A 22,663-nucleotide genomic window follows, 5' to 3' on the forward strand; every position below is an offset into this window, starting at 1 on the left:
CCATGGCTGGGTTGTACTTTTTTACCCCAAAAAAATACTATTTAAAAAAAATGTCTATAAAGGGTTCAATTAAAAATATATCTTTACAAATGAAAAAAATCACACACTAACGAACCTCAAATTTAGAGGCTTGATTGAACTAAATACAAGCTAATATACTGTCAATCACGTGTATAAGGCTCTCTGAGTCTTCTGAAGCAGATCATTGACAAACACAATAAATAAAGACAAACGAGTCCATTTTACATGTTTTTATTAAAGTTGCATAAAAGTGTAACAAAATTGGGCAAAAACAAGACCTGTTGTTGATATTGCTACATTTGTTTGTTGGTTTAATCTAATCATTGTCCAAAAAACATCTCCGCTCCTTCAATCTGCATGGTTTAGCTCTTGTATTTAGCCTCAATTATGATAATCAGTATATATATTTTTTGCAATTTTCCCCAACAGTAAAAAAAACAGACTTCTCAATAACAGTCTAAGAAGATATAATCCAAACCCGGATTTAGGAATTAAAATCCACTCAAATTCATCTACTGATTGAGCTTGCCTGGTACACTCCGATGCCTCCAAAAAAGCCAACGGTGCTGGATTTAGAAACCCCACCAGGAAGGCAAAAGCAATCGCACCAAAATGTATCTGAATGGATTTTTTGTTCTACTATGTGGTAATCCAAGGCCGGGCATCAAGAAGTGTCATGATCACAATAAAAACAGACCAGTATTCAAATGGTAAATGTAAAGAACATTGTTTTATCTAATCAAAATCACTGTATCAAGGCCTAAGTATTAAACACTCACTTCTAAAAAAAAAAAAAAAACACAACAGAATCTCATTTTGTTTTTCAAAAACGAAAGAAAAGGAGCAACAGAAAATCCAAGGTTCTCCACACGCTCAGTAACGCGCGCATTTAGCAGTTTGCGTAACCTTTTTAAAAATGAATGTCTCCCGTTTATTTGGTTTGTGTAACATAAATAATACCTAAGGCAACATCTGTTTTTTTTTTTAAAAAAAGGGAAGGAAACTGAAGAAAGGATGGAGGGAGGGTGGACAAAAGGGATGGAAATGGGTGGGAGGAGGAGGAGGAGGAGGAGGAGGAGGAGGAAAGAGGGGATGCCGGGGAGAAATGACAGAGCAGCGAGATAGAAATGGGCCAGTGTGTGTGTTGGCAGTGACAGAGAAGGAGACAGACAGCGGAGGTCTGCTGTCACCGCAGGTGTTCACAATTGGTCACAGGACTCGCAGCAAATGCTTTTGCTTCTCCAATAGGCCGGCTGGCTTCAGTCTCTCATCTGATTGGCTCAGGATGAGACAGATGGCTTATTCTCAGAGATGATTGGCAGCTGCGGCGGGGAAACACAGATCTTGTGACAGCAAAGGACCTGTCTGTCTCTCTCTCTCTCTCTCCCTCCCCCTTTCTCTCTCAGCACTTGGTGTGTGTGTGTGTCCACATCTGCGTGAGAGGCAGCTGTGTTTTCTAATATATTTCCGTTTTCTCCGCACTCAAGGGTGGCCTGTGTGTGTGTGTGTGAGTGTGTCGGAGAAAGAAAGAAGAAAAAGGAAGGGTGAATGCTTTTAGACAGCTTCAATGTAAAACAGTGGCCTCCATCCCTCCTATTCAGGCGTCTCATTGGTGGGTCTACTGACAGGCAGAGGACATTACAAAGTCTCGCCACCAATACGGAGCTCCAAAGACATTTTCAGTTCTCACGTGTGACTGCTCTGAAAAAACGTCTGCTAAACACAAAACTATGCGGTGGACTGAATGATTTCTAAGATAAAAAGAAAAAGTGTGTAAAGGACATAGAAAGGGGCTATGAAACAACAAACAAGGCAGCTTTGTTCTGGGTCCCCTTGTCGGACTGTCTGTCTGTGTGTGTGTGTGTGTGTGTGTGTGTGTGTGTGTGTGTGTGTGTGTGTGTCAAAATGCATCCAGATAAACAAAACAGGAACCAGTCCTATACTAAAAATCGAAAAATTGTTGTACAGAACAGCAGAATATACAGGCCAGGAAAAACACTCCTATTATGGATGTTGCTGTACATTATGTAGCAACACGCACACGTAGCATTTAGCAACACACAGACGTACATATGCATGTGCAGGCTGGACAGCGTAGGCTTCTATAGAGCCACTCTTACGACTCTGCACCACGCATTTGAGGAAAGAAAAACATACAATTTTTTCCCTAAGAATTTGAATTCTATACAAACACACCCGACCTAAAAGAACCTACCTCTACTCTAGCCTCACAGGAAGAATTTCAGTCCACAATTGTTTGGACCATATGACCACAACAGCCAGCCAGTGACTTTTTTTAAGGTTCAACCGCTATTTCCAGGGATCACATTTTCCCTTTGTTGGACTAAAGATACAGCACACATTATTCTTCGTGGTCAGAAGTTCAGATTTTCTTCCCAAAATGACATAGTGCAGATTTTCCAACAGATCCACACACACACACACACACACACACACACACACACACACACACAAACACACACACACACACAAAAACACACACACACACACACACACACACACACACACACACACACACACACAAGAAGGACAGTCTTTAAATGCATCACTGTAGCAAATATCTCTGACTGTACTGACCCGCCCCCAACAAAAAAAAAAGTTACAAAAAAACTAAAGTCAAGTGAATATCCCCGTGCCCTCAAACTGATCTAGAAAGCATCAAAAGAACCGTGGTTGGTAGCTGGATCGTTTACAAGTTTAAACCCCTCGAAATGACGAAATGAGGAATCTCATTGGTAGAGACAAACGCAATGCTTAGGCCCTGCTTCAAGCTGATTGGCTGTTTCCGCCTCCGCCGTTCACCCTTCCACCCTTCTCTTGGCTGTTGCAGACTCTCGTTCCTCTTCCCACCTCGCGACCGCCCAACTCTCGATAATTATGGGTCTCATCTCGTCTCTGCTCCTCTTCTCTTCCTCCTCAGACAGATGGAGGGTGGTACGAGGGAAGAGGAGTGAAGCCGAACAAAGGGCGAAGGAGGAGCAGGAGTGAAAAAAGAGACAGAAGGAGAGTGCCTGGATAAAGACCAATGAATCACTTGTTGTTTTCCTCTGCTTACTAGTATGCATTCTTTACTTCTTCTTCTTCTTCTTCTTCTTCTTCTTCTTCTTCTTCGCTGAAGGTTAAAAGCGAATTATGGAGGCCGGAACCAGGCAGGGAGGGGAATAACAGGAACGGGGGTTCAGAGCGGAGGGTGTATCGAAAAGAGGAAACATGGTTTAGTTGAAGTATTTCATGAAAATACCCAATGGAAGGAAACATCGAAATGGAAAGATGGAAAGCACAATAGGAAGACGAGAGGTGAGGGCTGAGGTGGAGGGGAGGATGTGGGGGGAAGAGGAAGGACGCCATCATTTCTTCTGAGGCGTGGAGAGCTTCTGCATCCCTCGGATCTTGTCGAGTAGCTCTGAGACAAAGTCCTACGGGGAGACAGGAGGGACAAAACACATGAGGGGACATCAGAAATAAAAAAAAATGCACAGTGCATTAATCAGGGGGTAAAGTGTCAGCGGGTCGGAGAATGGAAGAGAGATATAAAAAAATCTTACCTCAGTAGGTTTAAAACAGTCAACCAGTAAGTCCTGTAAAACAATAACAGACAGTCTAAATATACAACTTGTCTTTCGCGCATGTGTGTGTGTGTGTGTGTTTGTCTTTGCATGCTTTTCGTTTCCTTACCTTGACCCTGGCTCCCCGCTCAACGTCACTGGGCATATCCAGCAGCTCATCCACATCTATCTCCAGCTCTGGGATGGCCTCCTCCTATAGCACGTGGCATGAAGTTGAGCAAAAGTAAAAACCAATAGGTTAGCACAGCTGAAGGAAATCTGACAGCGTGCGCGCACACACACACACACACACACACACACACACACACACACACACACTAGTCAACCTCTTTTCATTGGACATGTGGACTAAGAATAGAACGGTTGATGAGGGTTTCTTTCCCTGTGTTTATGGGCTGTCTGCAAATAGACCGGCACTGGCATTTCTGTCTGGCTGCATGACGTGGTGCAAAGCGACCGATGCATGTCCACTTGTGAACACTAGAGGGCGACGTCCGTCCATCACCACGGCGAGGTGATGAGAGGAGAGAGACAAAGAAACAGGCAAGGAGACGGGACACATGAACAGGTAACGGTGAAGACATCAGAAGAGCACAAACGTACATGTCCAGCACTGACACATTCAACTCTGTGTCTGGGTGAGTGTGCATTCATTTACACACGGGTATAAGGAACTGAACCACTTTTGCTTATCGCAAAGTAGACAAATCAATGTCAGCCTGTGTTTGGGATCGTCAAAGTATCGCTTTGACGCCAGCTCATATCTGCAGCAAGTGCAGTGCTGGAAGCTGGCCCGTAAACTGCTGACGTCTAAAGGGAAAACACGCCGTTGCAAATCTCAAAATTGGCTCCTTTGAATCAGCGTTGATGTTTTAGAAACTGTAGAGAAAGTTAGAGAATAACTTTATCCCCTCAAAATTTAATTTTAAACAAAAATAGCTGCAATAAATGAAAATGCACACTTTTTATTTCAAGCAAAGCAATTAGCGCCTGATACTGATAAGCTGACCTCTAATATGGAGGTTAAGAACACCCTTGCCCTCTAGCTTAGAGATCTTTGGCTCAGTAAATGAGTGAAAGTAGAAACTGAGTTCGCTGTAAGTTCATCTTGGTTCCTTTCTTTCCCTTTCTCGCCACGCCTCCTCCTGAAGCCAATCAATACTTTTTCTTCTCATTAATCAGTCGCTCTACGGAAAGTGCTTCAGTAGTCTCCCTCTCTTTCTCTCTTTCTCCATCTGTCTCACTCAAGCACACTAGCTCAGTGTGTGCTATCAAAGCGGCTCACCACTGGCAGCAACACACACACACACACACACACTTTCGTACAAACACTCGTTTCCCCCTCTTTTGCAGCTCAGTTGCTACCCTATATTCATGTCATTCTCTAGGAATCTCTCCCTCGCTCTCGTCCTCCCCCTCGGTTAGAGTTGCCCACACCAGCTGTCTCTGCACCTGCCCAACTGCCCCCTACTCCAACACACACACACACACACACTCACACACACACTCACAGACACACAGGCACAGCATGCTGTGTGTGCACATTTGTGTGTCACATTAACCGAATGGCACTTTTTTTTTCTCCTCAAGTCCTCAACATCACACACACATCCTTTCTGTTACACACACCTCACACACACTCATGGATTAAAGAATTCTAAGATGAGCATTAATAAGTCTGAGCTGGATGAAGTGTGTGTGTGTGTGTGTGTGTGTGTGTGTGTGTGTGTGTGTGTGTGTGTGTGTGTGTGTGTGTGTGTGTGAAAAAGGCAGGGTATGAGGATTTAGTTCTGAGCAGGACAGCCTGTGTGTGTGAGATAGAGACTGGAGGTGACAACCAGACTTACTGTCAGCAGAGTAAAACACACACACACACACACACACACACACACTGACACCCAGGTTGACATTACACACAAGCTAAAAGCAGAAATGCCGGCAAAAAAGTGCAAAAATACTGACACACACACACACACACATGGTAGACTATTAACACACTTATTCACACACAGACACATAAGCTGGTCTCTTACAGAATTTCTAAATTTAAGCTCTGAGAGACGGACACAAAGGTGCACAAATTCTTACACTGCAGACATACTGACGCTGTCTGTTACTACACACACACACACACACACACACACATACACACACACACACACAGGGAGTGAAGTCTGACACAAAGACTGATCAGCACATGTGGGCTCCATGTGCTGCTACTACAGGCAGTAAAGAAAGCTACGACAGACAACATGAGAAAGGCGAGGAACACAAAGGAAACGAATAGATAAGGAACCGTTCATTCAAGATAAAAGAATAAATCTACATTATTTTTAACTCCCTAAAAATTCATCCCTGATATTTCCAGCATTTTATTTCTACTCCGTATCTCTTTGACGTAGTCTCAAGGTAAATGTAACGCACGGATTATTCCTGAAAAGCGACACACAATTTGATACAGCTACTTGAAAATAATTTGAGAGACAAACTGTTAAATCTGAAAGGGGGGAAGGGAACGGAAAGAGGAAGGAAGGTAGGAGGTTAAGGAGCATATCGAGAAGAGGGAGCAGCTGACGGGGGGAGAGGAGGGGGAGTAGGGAGGGAGGGACGTTGAAAAAAGGCCGGAAGACAGGCTTCAGAGAGGAGACACAAAGAAAGCAGGGAATCACGAGGGAGGATTTCCAAAACAATCCTCCAGACTGACTTACTGAACTAGTCTGGAGTCTGGAGGGGTTTTACTGTTGGCCGCAGATGTGATCCGGACTGAAAGGTGTCTACACGATATCGGCACACGCCGCAGGACGGCGAACAAAGCAGTGCAGTGTGGAACTATTCAAAAGAGGCAAATCAACCAGGAATCCTTTTCAGCACATCCACAAGATTGGCACATATTGTTCAGGTTTACTGGAGGAATGATCATTTATTTGCTAATCTTCCATAGGAAAGGGCTTTGTTCGTAAATAATGATGACGTACGCAGTTGGGGAAAGGAAGTACGGATGAGCGCAATAGCTTGTCAAGCTATGCAAAGATCTACAAGGCAACCTGAACAAATCAGATCTGTGTGCTATTAGCGAGTGGCCCAGTATATATAGTGGCCAAACATAAACATGGGTTTGGTGGAAAAAAACCTAGCGTGCATCGTTACATCACGAGCAAACAAGTCAATAGATGCTTCCAATTCCGTTATCTGTGGTCGTGTACAGAAGGTCGAATAGACTCCGAGTTTTGACATTATTGAGTTTTAAAATGGGCCCCACAAACAAAATGAGCATTCCAACAGTCCAGTGGAAGTCAACATGTTGAATAGCTGTAGAGCAAAATGGCGTTTTAACGAGTGACCGTGTCAACTGGTGACTCTCCGCCGAATGTGTCCGTGGTTGCTCGAAGAGACGGCAGCTGTTGAAAACACTAAAAGACCGTGTAGGTATCCTTTTAAAAACCTAAACGCGGTCACTCAACACTCTGTAACACCTGTTGCTCTGAAGTCGGACTTCTGTAGAACGTCAGTCCGCTGTTGGAATATCAATTCTAAATGCCCCCAAACATGCAACAAGCAGACATTTTGATGCTGGGTAACGGTTTCAATTCAGCGTTTAAAGCTTGCTGTCTCGTCTGGATGGCTGGGGGCAAAAACGCTACGTCCGTTGCCAACATGCGGTCGCATATTTATAGTGAGGTCGGCTGTAAAAGGGCCTATTCATGATAGTTCGTCCTTATGAAGGATCATCAACGAATAATCCATTTCTCTTATCATCATTATCTTATTGCCATACTTACTCTAGACTACTGAACAAAAGGCCAACAGTATTTTAAAAAGGCCCATGTAATAATTCCCACGCTTATTTAAAGCCTTGACTGTGATTTTTGTGAATTATTCCTGATATTTCAACAACTTCTGATTGAGTGTGACGACGTATTGTGTACGTCGCCCCTCACTGTAAATAACGTTTTCACAGTTCCATCTCGTCGTGTTGAGTACTCCCCTCGTGGTTCTGTTGATGTTGCCTGTAAGCAAGATGTCTGCCTTTTTCAGTCTGAACCACCAGCGTCCTCTGAGAAACAAACTGCTACTATAAACTGGCATAAAGACACAATTTTGAACGTGGTCTTTGAGTTTAATTATACTCTTCCTGACAAGCTTGCGAATACGATTCCCACACCAACACAATGAGGCAGACACAGTGTCTGTCTGGAGGCTGCCTGCAGGACGGAGCAGAATGCGATGTGACAGTATGAGAGCGTATTTGTGTGCATGCGTGGAACTACTCCTCTCACAGGGGAGGCCGTGTATAGCTGCTGCAGGCTCGGACAGACCAAATACCAGATACAGCTTCCTCACAAAACATAAGCTACACACACACACACACACACAAGTAGGTCAGCACCCTCGTATTTACAGCAAAAAGGCCCATCGTTGCTTCTGTAAATATCTCTGGAAAGGGAAGTGATGATCGCGAACAAAGAAGCAAAGTCAGGGTTTCTCCAGGGAAGTTTGGTCGGCGACTGGACTCAGTTAAAAGAACGACGTCATGTGTCAACTGCTTTTATTTTAGACTGATTCGATTTCACAGTACTCTGGCTTCAAATCTGATTTAAAAAAAACAACAACAACTGTGATTTGCGTGCGAGACGCACATAATGCAGTTACAGGCTACACACAGTGAAAGATGAACTATGCTGATATAAAGAGGATGTGAGCGTAAAATCTGAGAAACGGCTGCTAGACAAATGCAGATAGGACTGTGTAAAAATCTGCAGAATGAGCAACATAGACGCACGGCTAATAAAAAGAAGATACGGGGGGATATTAAGTGTATTAGGGTGGATACAAGCCAATGCTTTTTAAAGTGTAGGAAGCTTCATGTGTTAAGTAGGTCACAGAGGCCACCTACGAGGATTACACAGCATGTCTTCCAGTGATGACACACCACATAGCTGATTCCTGTGATGGGATCTGTGTAAACTCTGTCAGACGCATGTAGAGGAAAGTGATTAAAATGTGAAGAGTTACAGAGAGGCTTAGCTTTACCGAAAAGCTGGATGACGAGTGATAAATGGCCACTTTTGCTTTTCCTACTGCCGCAGCAACTAACCAGGATAAAAATAGTCCGACTTCAGGATGGCCAATCGCCCGTTTTGCTACAGAGACAAAACAATGTTTTGTCTTGGTACAATGCAGGGATGAAGAGGTGGGGGGGGCAAGGAAGTTGGAGACAGAGGGAAGCGATGGCTGGAGCAGGCAGGATGGAGGAAGGAGGATGGAGTAGGAAAAGTAGGCTGCGTGGCGCCGAACAATGTCGCCACTTACTCCAAGTTCCTTGTGCGTGTGTTTGTTTGTTTTGACTGAATGAACCAGACTCCTTTATGCAACATTTACTCCTGCTTTTACGATCTTTACTTGCTAATCCGTTGTATTGACTAGTTGTGGAGAAAAAAGGTACAGATGCAGAGGGGAGGTTGACGTGCAATCTACATGGAACTAATTTACACGAATACATGACATGCTACGCTAACACCACGTGCCTCTCCTTTCTAATTCTATACACGCTGTCTTAACCGTATCGAGGTCAGTCCAAGCAGGAGAGTGCTTTTGCTGAGTGTTTTAGACGCGTTTGCGTAACGGAGTGGGCGAGCGAGTCCATTAAAACTATTACCCCACGCTGGTCGACTTGGCACCGTGACACAGGTACAAAATATGTGCGAACGCCGACAATGACGAGCACAGGCATAGCTGAGATGGTTTGGCTGTCGGTGTGTGTTTTTAGGCTCTCTCAGGTTGAGAGAGCAAAGTGTCCACGCTAACAATCTGACAGCTCCACGTTAGTAACGACAGAGCAAGAAGCAGAATGTCAGAAACAAAAGCATCTGGTTAGTATTTCGGCGTATTTGCGCTCAAAAAGCATGTTGGTGGACAAAACTGGATTGCTCTTTAATCATCTTTGTCTAATGGTCCAAAACAAAAGGCCTGAGCTATAAATCATTTAGCTCTTTCCCGATACTTAAATATCAGCTATTGTAATTAGTTGCGATTGTGAAAAAGGGGGATTATTGGTGCGTCACGGACAGAGAGTCGCCCACTGAGGTACGCTGAAGGACAGGCGAAGGCGAGGGTGAGAGAAATGAGAGAAGAGGCAAACACGGAGGAGGATACAAATGAAGTGTGGCTGAAGGCCGGTGAAAAAAGAGATAACCGAAAGAGAAGAGATAGTAGCAGAACAGCGTGCAATCACTCTGGCAATGCTAAGGAGAAGTACGGCCCTGTTTAACCCACACACACACAAAACAAAACATATCCGTGCATTGCTCAGGTTCAAAAAGATTGGCTCTTGGATGAAACGTGCTTCTGCAAAGATTCACATAATTATGTTTGACTAAGGGTGCAGGGAAGGTTTTAAAGGCAACTACAGCGCACAAAGACTCTCAGATGAGCCGATAAGCACGCCTTCGAATTCACATGTCGTATGCATGCTCAGGCCTGTTTCTTAAATACACACCGATGGATTGAGCCGCACATGATTATAAGCAATAAAAAGTCACAGCAAAAATGGAATTAAAACATTCAAACTGAAGGACGTAGGCATTTTGTGATTTATTTGTAACTGTTTATCTTCCTTTCCCGAACTTAAAACTATGGAGACGTTAAGGATGTGCTGATCGATAATGTGCAAATATCTGCAGGCAATACCTGTGCATGGTCATGGACACTCCAGTGTGGGAATGAACTTGTTACTTAACAATATGACTAAGAAATGAGGGACACTACAGAAGGTACCAAACCCCTTCATTGTCTAAATAAAAAACAAATATTTGAAGTTGAAACTGAGCCGTAAATTTGCCTGCAAGGCATCTCAAGGTGGTAATTCATGACACCCTTGGGACTGATCTAATTTGGTCTTCTGTCATCTGATGAACACACACACACACACACACACACACACACACACACACACACACACACACACACACACACACACACACAGAGGATAAAACCAGCATGGCAATAGTGGAAAAATACTGGGCTTGAACCCACTTCCTGGCATGCTCTCCCCCTCTGTCCCTTTATCTTTAGGTCTCCTTTGATGCCCTTCCTGTCTGGTTGGCATTACCGCTCACTGCTCTCCTATAAATCACTCTGTACCAGAGCAATTCATAGCGTTTGGACCTTGCTGCGGGCCACTTTACAGGAGAACACGAGAGAGAAAATGAGAGCGCTGGAGTCACAGAGGGGTCGACAAGGGGTGTAGGGATTCGGGATGCATTGTGTCAGTCATCGCCTGCTGCTTTCCATCTCCGTTCTATCTCCCTCACCCGATTGCTTATCAGGAATCTGCAGCTCTTTGAATAACACACATTGTTGGCCTCCCTCTCCAACACGTCTTTTTCCTTCCTCCCAGAACCAGATTGGCTCACAAAACGTGTGACCCCATAAAATAAGATAGGATCTGTTCTTCCCTTGATGTGAAGAAGGGGTTAAAAACACCAGAGCACCCAGCGACTTCCTGTCAGGCCACGTGACCTTGGGAGATAGCGAGGGGGAGGGGAGGTAGAGCGATATCTGTGGGAAGTGGCCGGCTGACAGTGTGTGTGTGTGTGTGTGTGTGTGGTGAGAGCTAGCAGAAACTGTTGAGGACAGTGTTGATGGAATGTGAGTGTATGTGTGTGTGCGCACAATTAATGTAAGTGGTGCTTAAATGAATATGTGGCCGTACACACAGCCATAAACCACAACAATCCAGAATCAATACAATGCTTTGTACTTAATCCAGTCTGCAGTGCGCATGTAACGTCACATGGGTGTGTTATTGTGCACCTTTTGTTTGTGTTTGTGTGGCTGATCGTCATCTCGATTGCGCGTCTAATCAGTTGAATGTACTTCCTCCCAGGAAGAATATGATGTCCTGTTTTGAATCAAATGAAAACAAGAGAGAAAGAGCCGCAGGCGAAGCAGTTGAACTGGACAAACCTCTTCAGCCTGCTCGCAACCAGGACGAAGACTAGTGAATACAACTTAATTGTTTTATCCGTCATATTTCTTTTTTTTAACTCTACTTGCACCTCTGTGGAAGTAGAGCCGCATGCAGCTCCTAAATGTTTTTTGTTCTATTAAAAACCCATCTTTAAAGCAACATGTCCCTCATTGAGCACATCCTACCAGAGCCTCCATGTCTTTGGACTCTGCAGCCGTCCTGCTATCTCACTCCTGATACAACGGCTCTGTCATGTAAAGTAAAAGGAACCAGAGCCTGCAGAGTCTGATGGTAGGGATGTGGGCATGCCATCGTGTCCCAGTGTGTGTGTGTGTGTGTGTGTGTGTGTGTGTGTGTGGGTTGCTTCAGACAGGAGAGAGCCAAACCAAACAGGCTCCAAGTACACAGAACGCAACTTCTATATGATGCCAGGAAAACATTCATAACTATAATTAAGATGCAAACACAGTAGTTAGTCAACAATATCATAAATACTGTATATAGCATTAGTAGAGTTGAAATATATAAATATATCTTGTAAAGAAGAAAATGGTTAGCTGAACCTAGAGCTGCTAATAGACATGGATTGGCCTGCTTACACACCAGAGCGCACACACACACACACACACACACACACACACACACACACACACATACACACACACACACACACACACACACACACACACACACACACACACACACACACACACACACATATTGCTAAAAATCTATCTCACCCAACCTTAGTCCCCCCAAAAGCTGCCTAAAGTCCTATCTGCTCGCAGCACGGTTGAATGAATCCCACACAGGCTTGTGTGGCCCGACTGAACGGTTCAGTGGTTCAGTGTGTGTTGACTGGACATGTCTCTGCTGCCGCCTGCCCGGGGAAAACACTCATGCTGGTCCCTCAGGGTCACAACCAGCCTCGGGAAGACTTGTACTGGCAACCGAGCGGTGCCGGCAGGGCAACAGATTGTCGCTGCTGCCCAATTTTCCCCCAAATGAGAAGTCAAATTTAAAGCAAAAAAATGGTTGTCCATTTGCTGCTGTTTAACACAGAATAACCGTAGTATTAGTAGTGAAGCCATCTTTTCTAAGGGGAGTGACAGATATGCGGACAACCTTTGGCTGCTAACTTTTAATCTTTGCTTTTAATTTCCATGCAGCTTTTAATGATTTGCATAAACCAATGCAGCTTTCCTCACTCAAAAAATCTCTCTCTCGTTCTCTCTCTCTCTCTCTCTCTCTCTCTCTCTCTCTCTCTCTCTTTCTCTTTCTCTCTCTGTCTCTTTCTCTCTCTCTCTCTCTCTCTCTCTCTCTCTCTCTCTCTTCAGCCCACTCTAATTACAAAATGCCTTGTGCATTCATCTGAAATACGGGATCCAGGCAGCATCTCAAGTGCCCACTTTCACCCTCCACCTCCACTCTGCATCTCCTCTTGAGCCTGTCCTTTCTGCGATTTCTGAGATGCCGTCGCTCCACAAATTCACACACGGACTGATATCGACGTGTGTGTCTGTGTGCATGCATCTTGGGAACATTGGGGGAAAATGTAGCCTGAGGTGCTCTGAATTGATTTTTCCCGTTTTGCCATCAATTGTTAATTACCATGAGCAAACAAGTAAAAATAAAAAAACAACTCAACATTCAGAAAGGCCACACAGACACACCTCTACAAGCCACTACCACTACAATTGGACTGAAACACGAGATTACGTGCAGATTAAATTAAGAGCGCATACAAAGGATTATAGCAGATTATCATTATGTCACTCTTGGCAAGTACTACTAAAACAATCAAAAGGGCCCAACACTCGTTTGTTCTTCTACCATGTCATTCATTGAATGACTTATGCTGTCGTTCTGGCAGTTTCAGGCAGGAGTGTTTGGCAGTTCTACGCGTTGGTTCAAGTTCTATTGAAACACTTCGTCCATTTAGTTTCACCCACTTTGCTGAGATGTTTCTTGCCGCGATTGAGATTAAAGGTATTAGAGAACGTTCTAATTCTTTCATACAGATCAATCATCAACACAACCTCTGACTTCTTAAACACTGGCGACACGCGAATAAGTAAAGGCTTCTGCTGAATTCCATATTTGGTCAGTTACAGATTATTCCAACAGATTATGACATCGAAACAAAAACAAGACAAAAAGACAAGACAAGACAAGACATGGTCTGAAGCAACAACAACCCTGATAACAAAGTGGATGTCCCAACATCATCGTTCATTTGTTGAACTGATTTATTCTTTTAGCCCCATGGCAAATCATTCACTCTCCTCTGAAGTTTGTTTAGTAGCAGGATCAAACTGTTTTTTTCGGGTTTTATGCCATTGTATAATATGGAGCAGAAAAAAAGAGGTGAATGACTGAACACTTGATGTGTTGATTTGTTCATTTAATGCTCTTAATTCCAACATAATGAGAGTATGTGTGAGTGTGAGTGAGAAAAAGCCTGACTCCCTCCCTGATGAGTCAGTCATTTCTTCATCAGACTATTTGCCCAAATATGAACAGTTGTTCCTTCCTTAAATGCAACTTTAAATAAACTTGTGTCTCAAAGTTTTGTGTGTCACACGTGGAGCAAACAATTAGTATGAAAAGCTAAAATACTAGTATTGATACTAAACAATATCAAACTACATCAATCATTATTTTAATATATTATAGTAAATAACAGAAGGGACTGTATTCCTCCGCCTCATTCATCTGTTTGACTATCATCTCTATTGCCAATCTATTAAAAATAGAATTGAAATTGAATTATTTGTCTATCTGCCTACCGGCTGTCTGTCCATCTGTCCACACATCTCTCATTCATCCGTTTATTCCCAAAGCCATTTCAACCAGAGCACTTTTATTAATCGCACAAGAATCCTGTCACATGACTTCCACGTTGCGATAACCGAGTTCGGTTCCACACAGCGGTGACATCACGGCGGACATACGAGGCCAACATGGCACCGGTGCTCTGTCCTAATAATCGGTGTCTGCTAACCGACTGCCACAGCGCTGAGCGGTCTCGTAAAACTCGTCAGAGCGCACATCTATGAAAGCTACAATAATATTAAAAGCCCCATCAACTTCTCTAAAATATACAGTATTAACAGGAAAGACATTGTGCACAGCTACTGTACAGCCTGTTATTGACTCACAATAAGGTACAATAAACATGTAATTAGAGACAGTGACTAAAGCCATATACTGACACAAGCTTCCCTGCAGTTAACCAACAGCTCAACTGGCGTCTGCTCCAATGCACCTCCTGGGACTAAAATACACTCCTGAGTGGATCTGTGTTACCTCACCCAACCTGCAGGCAGTTGGCGTTGCTTACAAAGACATTTCATGATTATAACGACTCCATAGCAAAGCTGCTGCCAACTCTTGTTGCAACTGCTACATATTGGCACAATGGCTTTTGTTTTATTATTTCAACATGGTCTCAACATTGAGGCTATTCAAAATTAAATAAAATCACCAAAACCGCACATTCATCTCATTTAAAAGCATTATTACAGCTACAACACCCTGGAGCCACATAACACTGGCCTGTGTACCAAACGATGTCACTATTATACCCGTTCTCACTTTAAAAAACGTCCTCGGGGTGCTGGAGCTTTCACAGGACAGCTATCAAAAGCATTTGTACGGTCTCAAAATGCATCAAAGGACAGTGAATAGCACTTTGGTTAGGAGCCGAGAAGAGTGCTTGTCTGAAACGGCATTGTAGCTCCTTGAAAATAAGAAGCAGGAGCGCAAAGGGGTGCTTTAATACATCTCAGTCGTCATATTTATGGAAGCAAAGAACTTAACAGCTTGAGTATTTACTGGATGGCTGTTAAATGTGCACACAGCTGTTTAGCAGGAAGATGTGTATGAATAACTCTCTCTCGAGTCTGTAAACTGTCCCACAACATTAAACAAGTTACTGCCTGCAATTAGATTTGGTGCTGGGAGTTTTCGTAATAGATCTCCCCTCTTGACTTGTGATCATTAAGGTAAAATGGTTTTGTGTAAACCTTTTACACTCGGCCGACAGGGAATGGAATGACAAGCTCATCGGGCTTAGCTGGTGCTAATACTGAATGGTTTTACATGGTGGAAAGGTGTCAGACAATCAGTACTGTATGAGCGGGCTCACGCTGGCTGACGCATGACGGAGCACAGGCCGAAGGGGTTGTGACAAACGACAGAGAGGCGGACGGGAACAGCAAAAGAATCGGAAAAACTTGCGTCCACCCAAAGATATTCACAATATGTTAGTGGGTGCTAGCTTATTGTTTACTGTCCTGCATGCTTACGTATTAGAATACATTATGAGGGATAGGCGACGAGCACGATCTGATGCATTCTTGAAATTGAAGCAGACTATTTTGTTAACAGGATGTTTAAACACTGCGCTGAAACAAATAACCCACAACGTTCTTGTCCGTTAAAACAGATAACTTGGCTGACAGACCTGTCCCCCACAAATCTTTTGATTACATTCCTTTATCTCTTCAACGTGATTCCCAGCAAAAATGTTGTGCAAATTTGGGGAAACCAAAGCCGGACACGCGAGTGTGTCTGGTGTGTGCGTGAATCAACAGGTGTGTGCATTGGTTGTACTTTATGGGGAAAGTGGTGTGCTAATGTTGTCTATGATTTTCCTATGAACCATGTGTGTATGACTCTCACACACTTCCTTTGATAACATGCATAACCATTCCCCTGGATGACTCACATCCCTCATTCTCTCTCTCTCTCTCTCTCTCTCTCTCTCTCTCTCTCTCTCTCTCTTCGTCCAGGCCTCCGCTCTTTGCTTCCTTCCGATCTTGCTCGCACTCTCACCAAAACGCACGCTTGGTCTCCCTCACGGTTGATTTCTTCACTCCGCGTCTCAGAGAAAAAAGGCTCACATGGTCAGTGAGTGGGTCAGGCTACAGTACATGCTGACTCACCCTCCCAAATCAAACAGGAAAAGGACTGTTCAGCATGTAGAACCACATGTAAGCTATTAACACGATGTGTGCATGGCCCGTGTCTGTGTGCGAGTGTGTGCTGGTGTGTGTGTGTGTGTGTGTGTGTGTGTGTGTGGGGGGGGGGGGGGGGGGGGGGGGGGGGGGGGGGGGGTTTACAAAGACACACTGGAGTCTTTCACTCCTGCTGTGTAACAACCACTCTTTGTAGTCACCCTCTTACGCGCACCGAGTGAAACAGGGTAATGCTGATTGGTATTCAGACCTTTAAGTGTGAGGTTTAAACAAATGTCGTGTGTGTTTTTGTGCATGTGTGTCCGTCGACCGGAATGACTTACTAAAACAAACATGCCAGGATGCATGTCGTGTTTTTTTATTGCTCTGAATGCTCTATTTAATTGCGTGTTGTTGCAGACTAAAAATGACCCGTTTACACATTCCCTTTACTGTACGGTTCATTGATGAGTGTTTGAGTGAGATTCATTGTCAGAAGCTGTCAGAAGTCACTGGATTGTTTTCAGCACTGTCAAAAAAAAAAGGGACTTTATGAGCACTCCTATTATATCACAGCAGTACCAGAGGACACGTGTTAGAAGAACACTCTCTGACATCCCTGCCTCCTCCGATACTTTTTCCTTCTCCCCTTGCCATCCCCTCCAGTTGTTTTTCCTTCTCTTCCCCCGTTTATTGCATTCCTGCTCACCAATCCTGCCTCTGTTCTCACTCGTATCCCCATCTGTGTTTATGTGTGAGTGTGTGTGTGTGTGTGTGTGTGTGTGTGTGTGTGTGTGTGTGTGTGGCCACGTAGGGCCCTGGAGTTTGGGGATTGGACCGCCCACTCGCCCCACTGTTAACTATGTAGCTACTGGTCAGCTCCAGCGTACTGGCTGCAAAAAACAAAGCAAGCTGAGGCAGTGCGGGTCTTTACTGACAAATTCAGATTTTAACAGCACAGTTGCCATGGAAATGATGCGAGGGTTGGTGTGAAATTCTATAATTTTTTTAAAATAGAGGTGGAGTTGTGGACGCGAGTGTAACCCCCCCCCCACACACACACACACTTCTCTTTCCCTAGAGTGTCCCTGAACTCACTTGGCACCTTACATACAGAGCCATTAATAGAGTGGAGGCGCAACAACAACAAAGACGGTGTAAAAGGCCTATAACCTTAAAAAAACACCCAGTAACCCCCTTAAATCCAAACACTTCCTGCCGGTTCAGTGTTTATGTTTTCAACCTAATACAGTTTACAGCTGGGTTTCTAACATAAACTGTGAGATGAGTGGGAATTGGAGGATTTGGAGGCTCTATTGCAGTGCAGTTCTCACCCTTTGTTGTCTAATTTACCCCCAGAGCCCTATCAGATGAACTCAAGCAACCCCTTCACTATCAGTGGGAATCACCGCGCTATTGAGCACCCTGTCCAAACCAGGTGTGTTTCTTCAACAATGCAAATGCTACATTAACACCCGACGGCAGGAATTCACAAAGGCCCTGCTAATATAATAACTGAATGGCTCTAATTACAATCCTGCATTGAAAGAAAATAATGAAAAATTATAATTTTGCCAAACTTTTACCAAATGGACACAACCTTTCTTTTCCCCACTGCACGGTTAACCAACGTGAACGTTTAAGCCTCGTTGCCATGGAACCATATCAAGGCTCGGCTCCTCACTATTACCCACAGCAACTCTGACTGATAGACGGACTAAGTGGCTGGATGGATATCTGACAAGCTGTCTGGCAGGAATGACTGCTTGTAGCATGTTTAAAGGGATTATATGAGTGGGGAAAATAGCTCATTAAGAATTCCCTGTTGAACAAACTCCATGCCCGGTTTTATTATTAGACGAAATAAGCATCCAAGACAGGAGAGAAATAAAGGGAGATGGGAAATAATGAATGGGGGGGGAATGAAAATGTGGATTACGGCATGAATCAGAACAAAAAGACAGACACGGCAGGAAAAGGAGTGAAAGGTTAAGCAAAAGGAGGGACACCTGGAGGTGGAAGAAAAGGAGTAACATATCTCTCCATGTCTTTTGACATCGAACAGGGTTCTCCCACTCTGCTCCCTGACCGGCTAAAGCTGCCTCTCCAGTTACACTGTTTAGCAGCACGTGCTTCCCATCTCCCCGTCTAAATGAGCCCAATGTGTCTCCATCAGTGAACCGACTGTAAATTAATCTCTTTGTTGTCTAACAGCCGAGGCAGAGACGGGATCGGGACAATGAAAAGCTGGGGGAAACACTGTGGATGGAAAAGCACAAAATAGACATTCGCCATTAGCGATGAATGAGGGATATGTGTCCAAAAATGGGAATTAAATCAACATGTCCCATCTTGTCAGTGCATGCTATATCTGTGATCTGACAATAACGAATCATTACAATCTCAGTCTCACTGTCGGGGCGACAACCATTTGTGGGGCTTTTTGGACTCTTTGTGACCTTGTCTGTGCAAAAAAACACACAAAAAACCTAATAATTAACAACAATAAAGCATCAGTGCATTAAAACATGCATGACTGAAAGACTGAGTAGTGACTGAGAGACGGGTGAACGAATAAATAAATCTCCATTAAGAAAGAGAAATACTCATCCCTGTACACTGTCTACCTAGAACACAGTACTATTTTCTCCTGAAAAAGGACCTTTTTATTTTTACTCTGCAATGTTTTAATCCATAGCCTCTGAATCCATCATTGGCACACAATCACAGCACATTGATTTTCAAATCCTCTCCAGGCCATTTAATCGCCCCTGTTGGCATGTGAGCCTCTGTAGTATCCCTGCTACTTTATTATTACTATCCTCATGTCACGGGATATCCCAGTAACCGCCGTTAAAATCTCAATGAAAGTGCGATGCAATCTGGTTTTCACATGAGAGAGGTATCGGTGTCTGACCCTCCTTGGCACTCAAGGAGGGTTGGAAACTGATTTACGCTCTTGTTTAACATTGGCTTGGAATAACACAGTTACAATAAGTTATAGCTTGTCAGAGGATTGGATTTTGGACTTCCAGGTGCAAATGTGGAGACAGCCAGACCTCCTGAAGAGGCTGTTGTTAAATGACAACATGTTATCCCCAAAGACCAGCCTGACCTTGTGCTAATATGTGTGAATTGTCTTCCAGCCTCCTGCCTTTATTTTGGTCTCAGCTATAGCCAACTAGGAATTCTCGAAACCTGTTAAGTCGTTGTATTCCTCACGCTACTAGGAATAGAATGTGGGTCAATGCCAGCTCAGTAGAGTTGACATGAGCTTACCAACTACTGACGCCAGCAGCTCCACCACAGCCGCCGCCAGGTTACATTAGAGCTGCGCTGCTCTCCGTGCGTCACCACGGACACAATTTGATGTGTGATGGTGCAGAGGGACTGTGGTGTGATTGTGCTCAGTCATCACGACATCCAGGGGAGGTCATTATAAGAGCCCCCCCCCCCCCCCCCCCCCGACAGGACGCATGACTGGACCCCTCCACCCAGACCGATCAGTATCACCTAATTTGCCTTCCTTAAAAAGGTGTCTCCCTCACCTTAAGAGTTTGCAATTAGAATAGAGGAGACATGAGGGAGGGGGCATGCACCAGGGGCCACAGTGTAGATAAACCAAAGACACAGCCACACTAAATTGTCTTAATTTCCATATTGAATTAAAAAATAATACATGCTAATGTTTCCACCCCAAACAGCGGCCAAACGATGTATTTAATAACAAACGTATGATTTCCAGTAAGCTATTAAGACTTTATTAAAATAATTCACAGGTGTGCTTTAAAACAGCTCCAGCCAATCAGAAGAGAGAACAGCAAAGGCTGTCTATTTCATGATAAGGTAATAAAGCTGTATCGGCTGCATTTAGCCTACCTGTGGGTGGGGGGGACGGGGGGCTGAAGTTAAACCACAGCGGCTTTATCTGACTGTTAGACATGTCTGACATGAAGTCTTTGTTTCTTGCAGCTAACGTTCAGCTTCCTCACACTCCTAGTTTGCCATCTTCATTACCTCATCCTACTTGCATATCGCCCAGATCCTATAGGTTGTAGTACACGCGAGGCTAGGCCAAAAGCAGCGACAAAGGGCCTATAATTGTTTCTTTATCAACAGTTTGCTCGGACTGGACTGGACGGACGGACAATCCCCGGGGCTGATCAACTGACTTATAGCGCCCTATTACTTAGCAGAACCGCCTGATCGATACGTTCGATCGGGTTTTGTGAGGCCGGTTGTATTGTTAGGGTCTTTACCTCACAGTCGTATAGGTCCGTTAGCTGGTCGATAATCCACTCCTCCAGGTTCAGTCTCTTCCTCAGCTCCTTACGATCGTATTTGACGGTTACGCGTCCCTGCTTCCGAACGGGTGTCTCCGGTTCCTCCGTGGTGCCGCCCGGCGTCTGGAAATATACACGGGGTTGAGGGCTCGTCTCCGGGCTTGTTACAGCAGCCATGGTCGCTCGGTTTGGTTATAAAAATAAAAAAAATAAAAATCCCCCCACGGAGATGTGGAAGTGTGGAAGGAGCGACGGCGAGGAGTGGAAGCGGTCTGTGGACGCGCGGCTGCTCGCTTTTCCGCACTGAAAAAAATCCCGACTGATGAATGTGTGACTTGGAATCCCCCGAAGAAACAACGTTGGACCTGATGCTTTTGTTGTCCAAAAATCGCTTAAAGGGACATTGGCTGTGGTCGGCCGCTTCCACAAAAACAAACGGGACCGACAATTACCGTGAAACGTGAAGTGTAACCGGCTTATTGGGCTATTTACAGCATGCAAACTCTGCTTATATAAAAAAGAGAGAGGTGAGCAGAAGCAGCGCCGGCCTCAACTCTTCATTCAGTACAAAGAGAAATCACACGACTCTCTCTCTCTCTCTCTCTCTCTCTCTCTCTCTCTCTCTCTCTCTCTCTCTCTCTCTCTCTCCCACGAGAGGTGCGTGCGCGCTCTCTGGCTGGACCCAAGCGCACCCGACGTAGCGCTACTGGAAAAAAAAAAAGAAAAAGAGAAGAAAAGAAGGCAAATGTTGATTTTTATTTTCCAACTTTGAAAACCACTTCACTCCCCCTGTTTCTCGTTTCCTTCTCACATACACCCCCTCTTTCCCTTAACTGTCGCGTGTGACCTCCTCCCCCGGAGCCCACTGTCCTCATTTTAACATAGTTTGACTCACACGCACGAGATGAATATGCTCTACTGCTACCTGTGGAAGCAAACCATTATCTACGAAAGAAGACATACTAGGCTTGCAGTGCATTGTCCTAAGACAGTATTTGCGCAAATTGCTAGTTTGAATTAGGGGCCTGACGTCGACAAACACGTGGTATTTGATGCTGGTTTAGTTTCACAACTAATGTCTCCTCTGGAATGTGTGAAATGTATACAGACACAATTTCACACCTACGTTTCACAGTTTATGAAAAGATAAGATTACCGTGTACAACAAATATGATTGTATCTATTCCATGTTTGCTCAATGCTTTTCTCTTCTAAGGTTACACACTCTGCTGTAGGTGGAAAGCAGCTGGAGCAGCTAGATTTTCTAGTTTGGGTTCAGTTTTGGAACTTTTACGTTTCATCCTAAAGCTTCAACAGAGATTTAAAGATTTAAAAAACAAAAACTACTGGAAGTGTTCCATTAACAGGAAACCAGTCCCAGTCCTTCACAGCCTGTCCATTGTGTTGTCACAGCGGGGGACCTCACACCCAGCTAGGCTGGTTAATAGGAAGAGATTTAATAATACTAGTGTGAGGTAGGTAAAGAGAGGGAGCACATTCATAATGTCTCCTCTCTCTCTCTCCTTTTTAGTGTTTATGGGGGTGTTCACATCTGTCAACATGCTCATATTGGTGTGTGTGTGTGTGTGTGTGTGTGTGTGTGTGTGTGTGTGTGTGTGTGTGTGTGTGTGTGTGTGTGTGTGTGTCATTTCAGACAACCATGGCAACAAGACTTTAAAAAAAGAAACCTGAATTATTCAGTGAGCATGTCTGAAACTTACAGTTGAGTAAGCACAGACAGGACAACACACACTCCTACACACACGGTAACTTGAACATACACTTCACACACGACACACATAGACTTGCAGACCCCCAAAAATACAAATGCGTCACCATGTA

At 44.3% G+C, this 22,663-nt stretch overlaps 1 protein-coding gene across 2 annotated transcripts; it reads right to left on the reverse strand.

Annotated features, from left to right (window-relative positions):
- Window positions 1–236: 236 nt before the first annotated feature.
- ppp1r14bb (protein phosphatase 1, regulatory (inhibitor) subunit 14Bb) lies at window positions 237–21,373 on the reverse strand. 2 transcript variants are annotated; one of them, XR_011103327.1, is made up of 5 exons: window positions 20,798–21,373; window positions 3,718–3,801; window positions 3,588–3,620; window positions 3,098–3,458; window positions 237–2,954 (listed from the first exon to the last, which is right to left on the reverse strand). XR_011103327.1 is itself a non-coding variant. In XM_068713516.1 (4 exons), the coding sequence occupies exons 1-4, from the start codon at window positions 20,996–20,998 to the stop codon at window positions 3,390–3,392; spliced, it is 387 nt and encodes a 128-aa protein (XP_068569617.1). In that variant the 5' UTR covers window positions 20,999–21,373; the 3' UTR covers window positions 237–3,389. The 2 variants fall into 2 exon arrangements, 1 of the variants encoding a protein (XP_068569617.1); XM_068713516.1 differs by having other exon boundaries at window positions 237–3,458.
- Between the last annotated feature and the right edge of the window lie 1,290 nt (window positions 21,374–22,663).

This window comes from Cebidichthys violaceus, unplaced genomic scaffold (genome assembly GCF_023349555.1).
Source record: "Cebidichthys violaceus isolate CVI_PGR_0920_01 unplaced genomic scaffold, fCebVio1.0.p SCAF_19, whole genome shotgun sequence".
In the NCBI taxonomy this organism is placed as follows: domain Eukaryota; kingdom Metazoa; phylum Chordata; class Actinopteri; order Perciformes; family Stichaeidae; genus Cebidichthys; species Cebidichthys violaceus.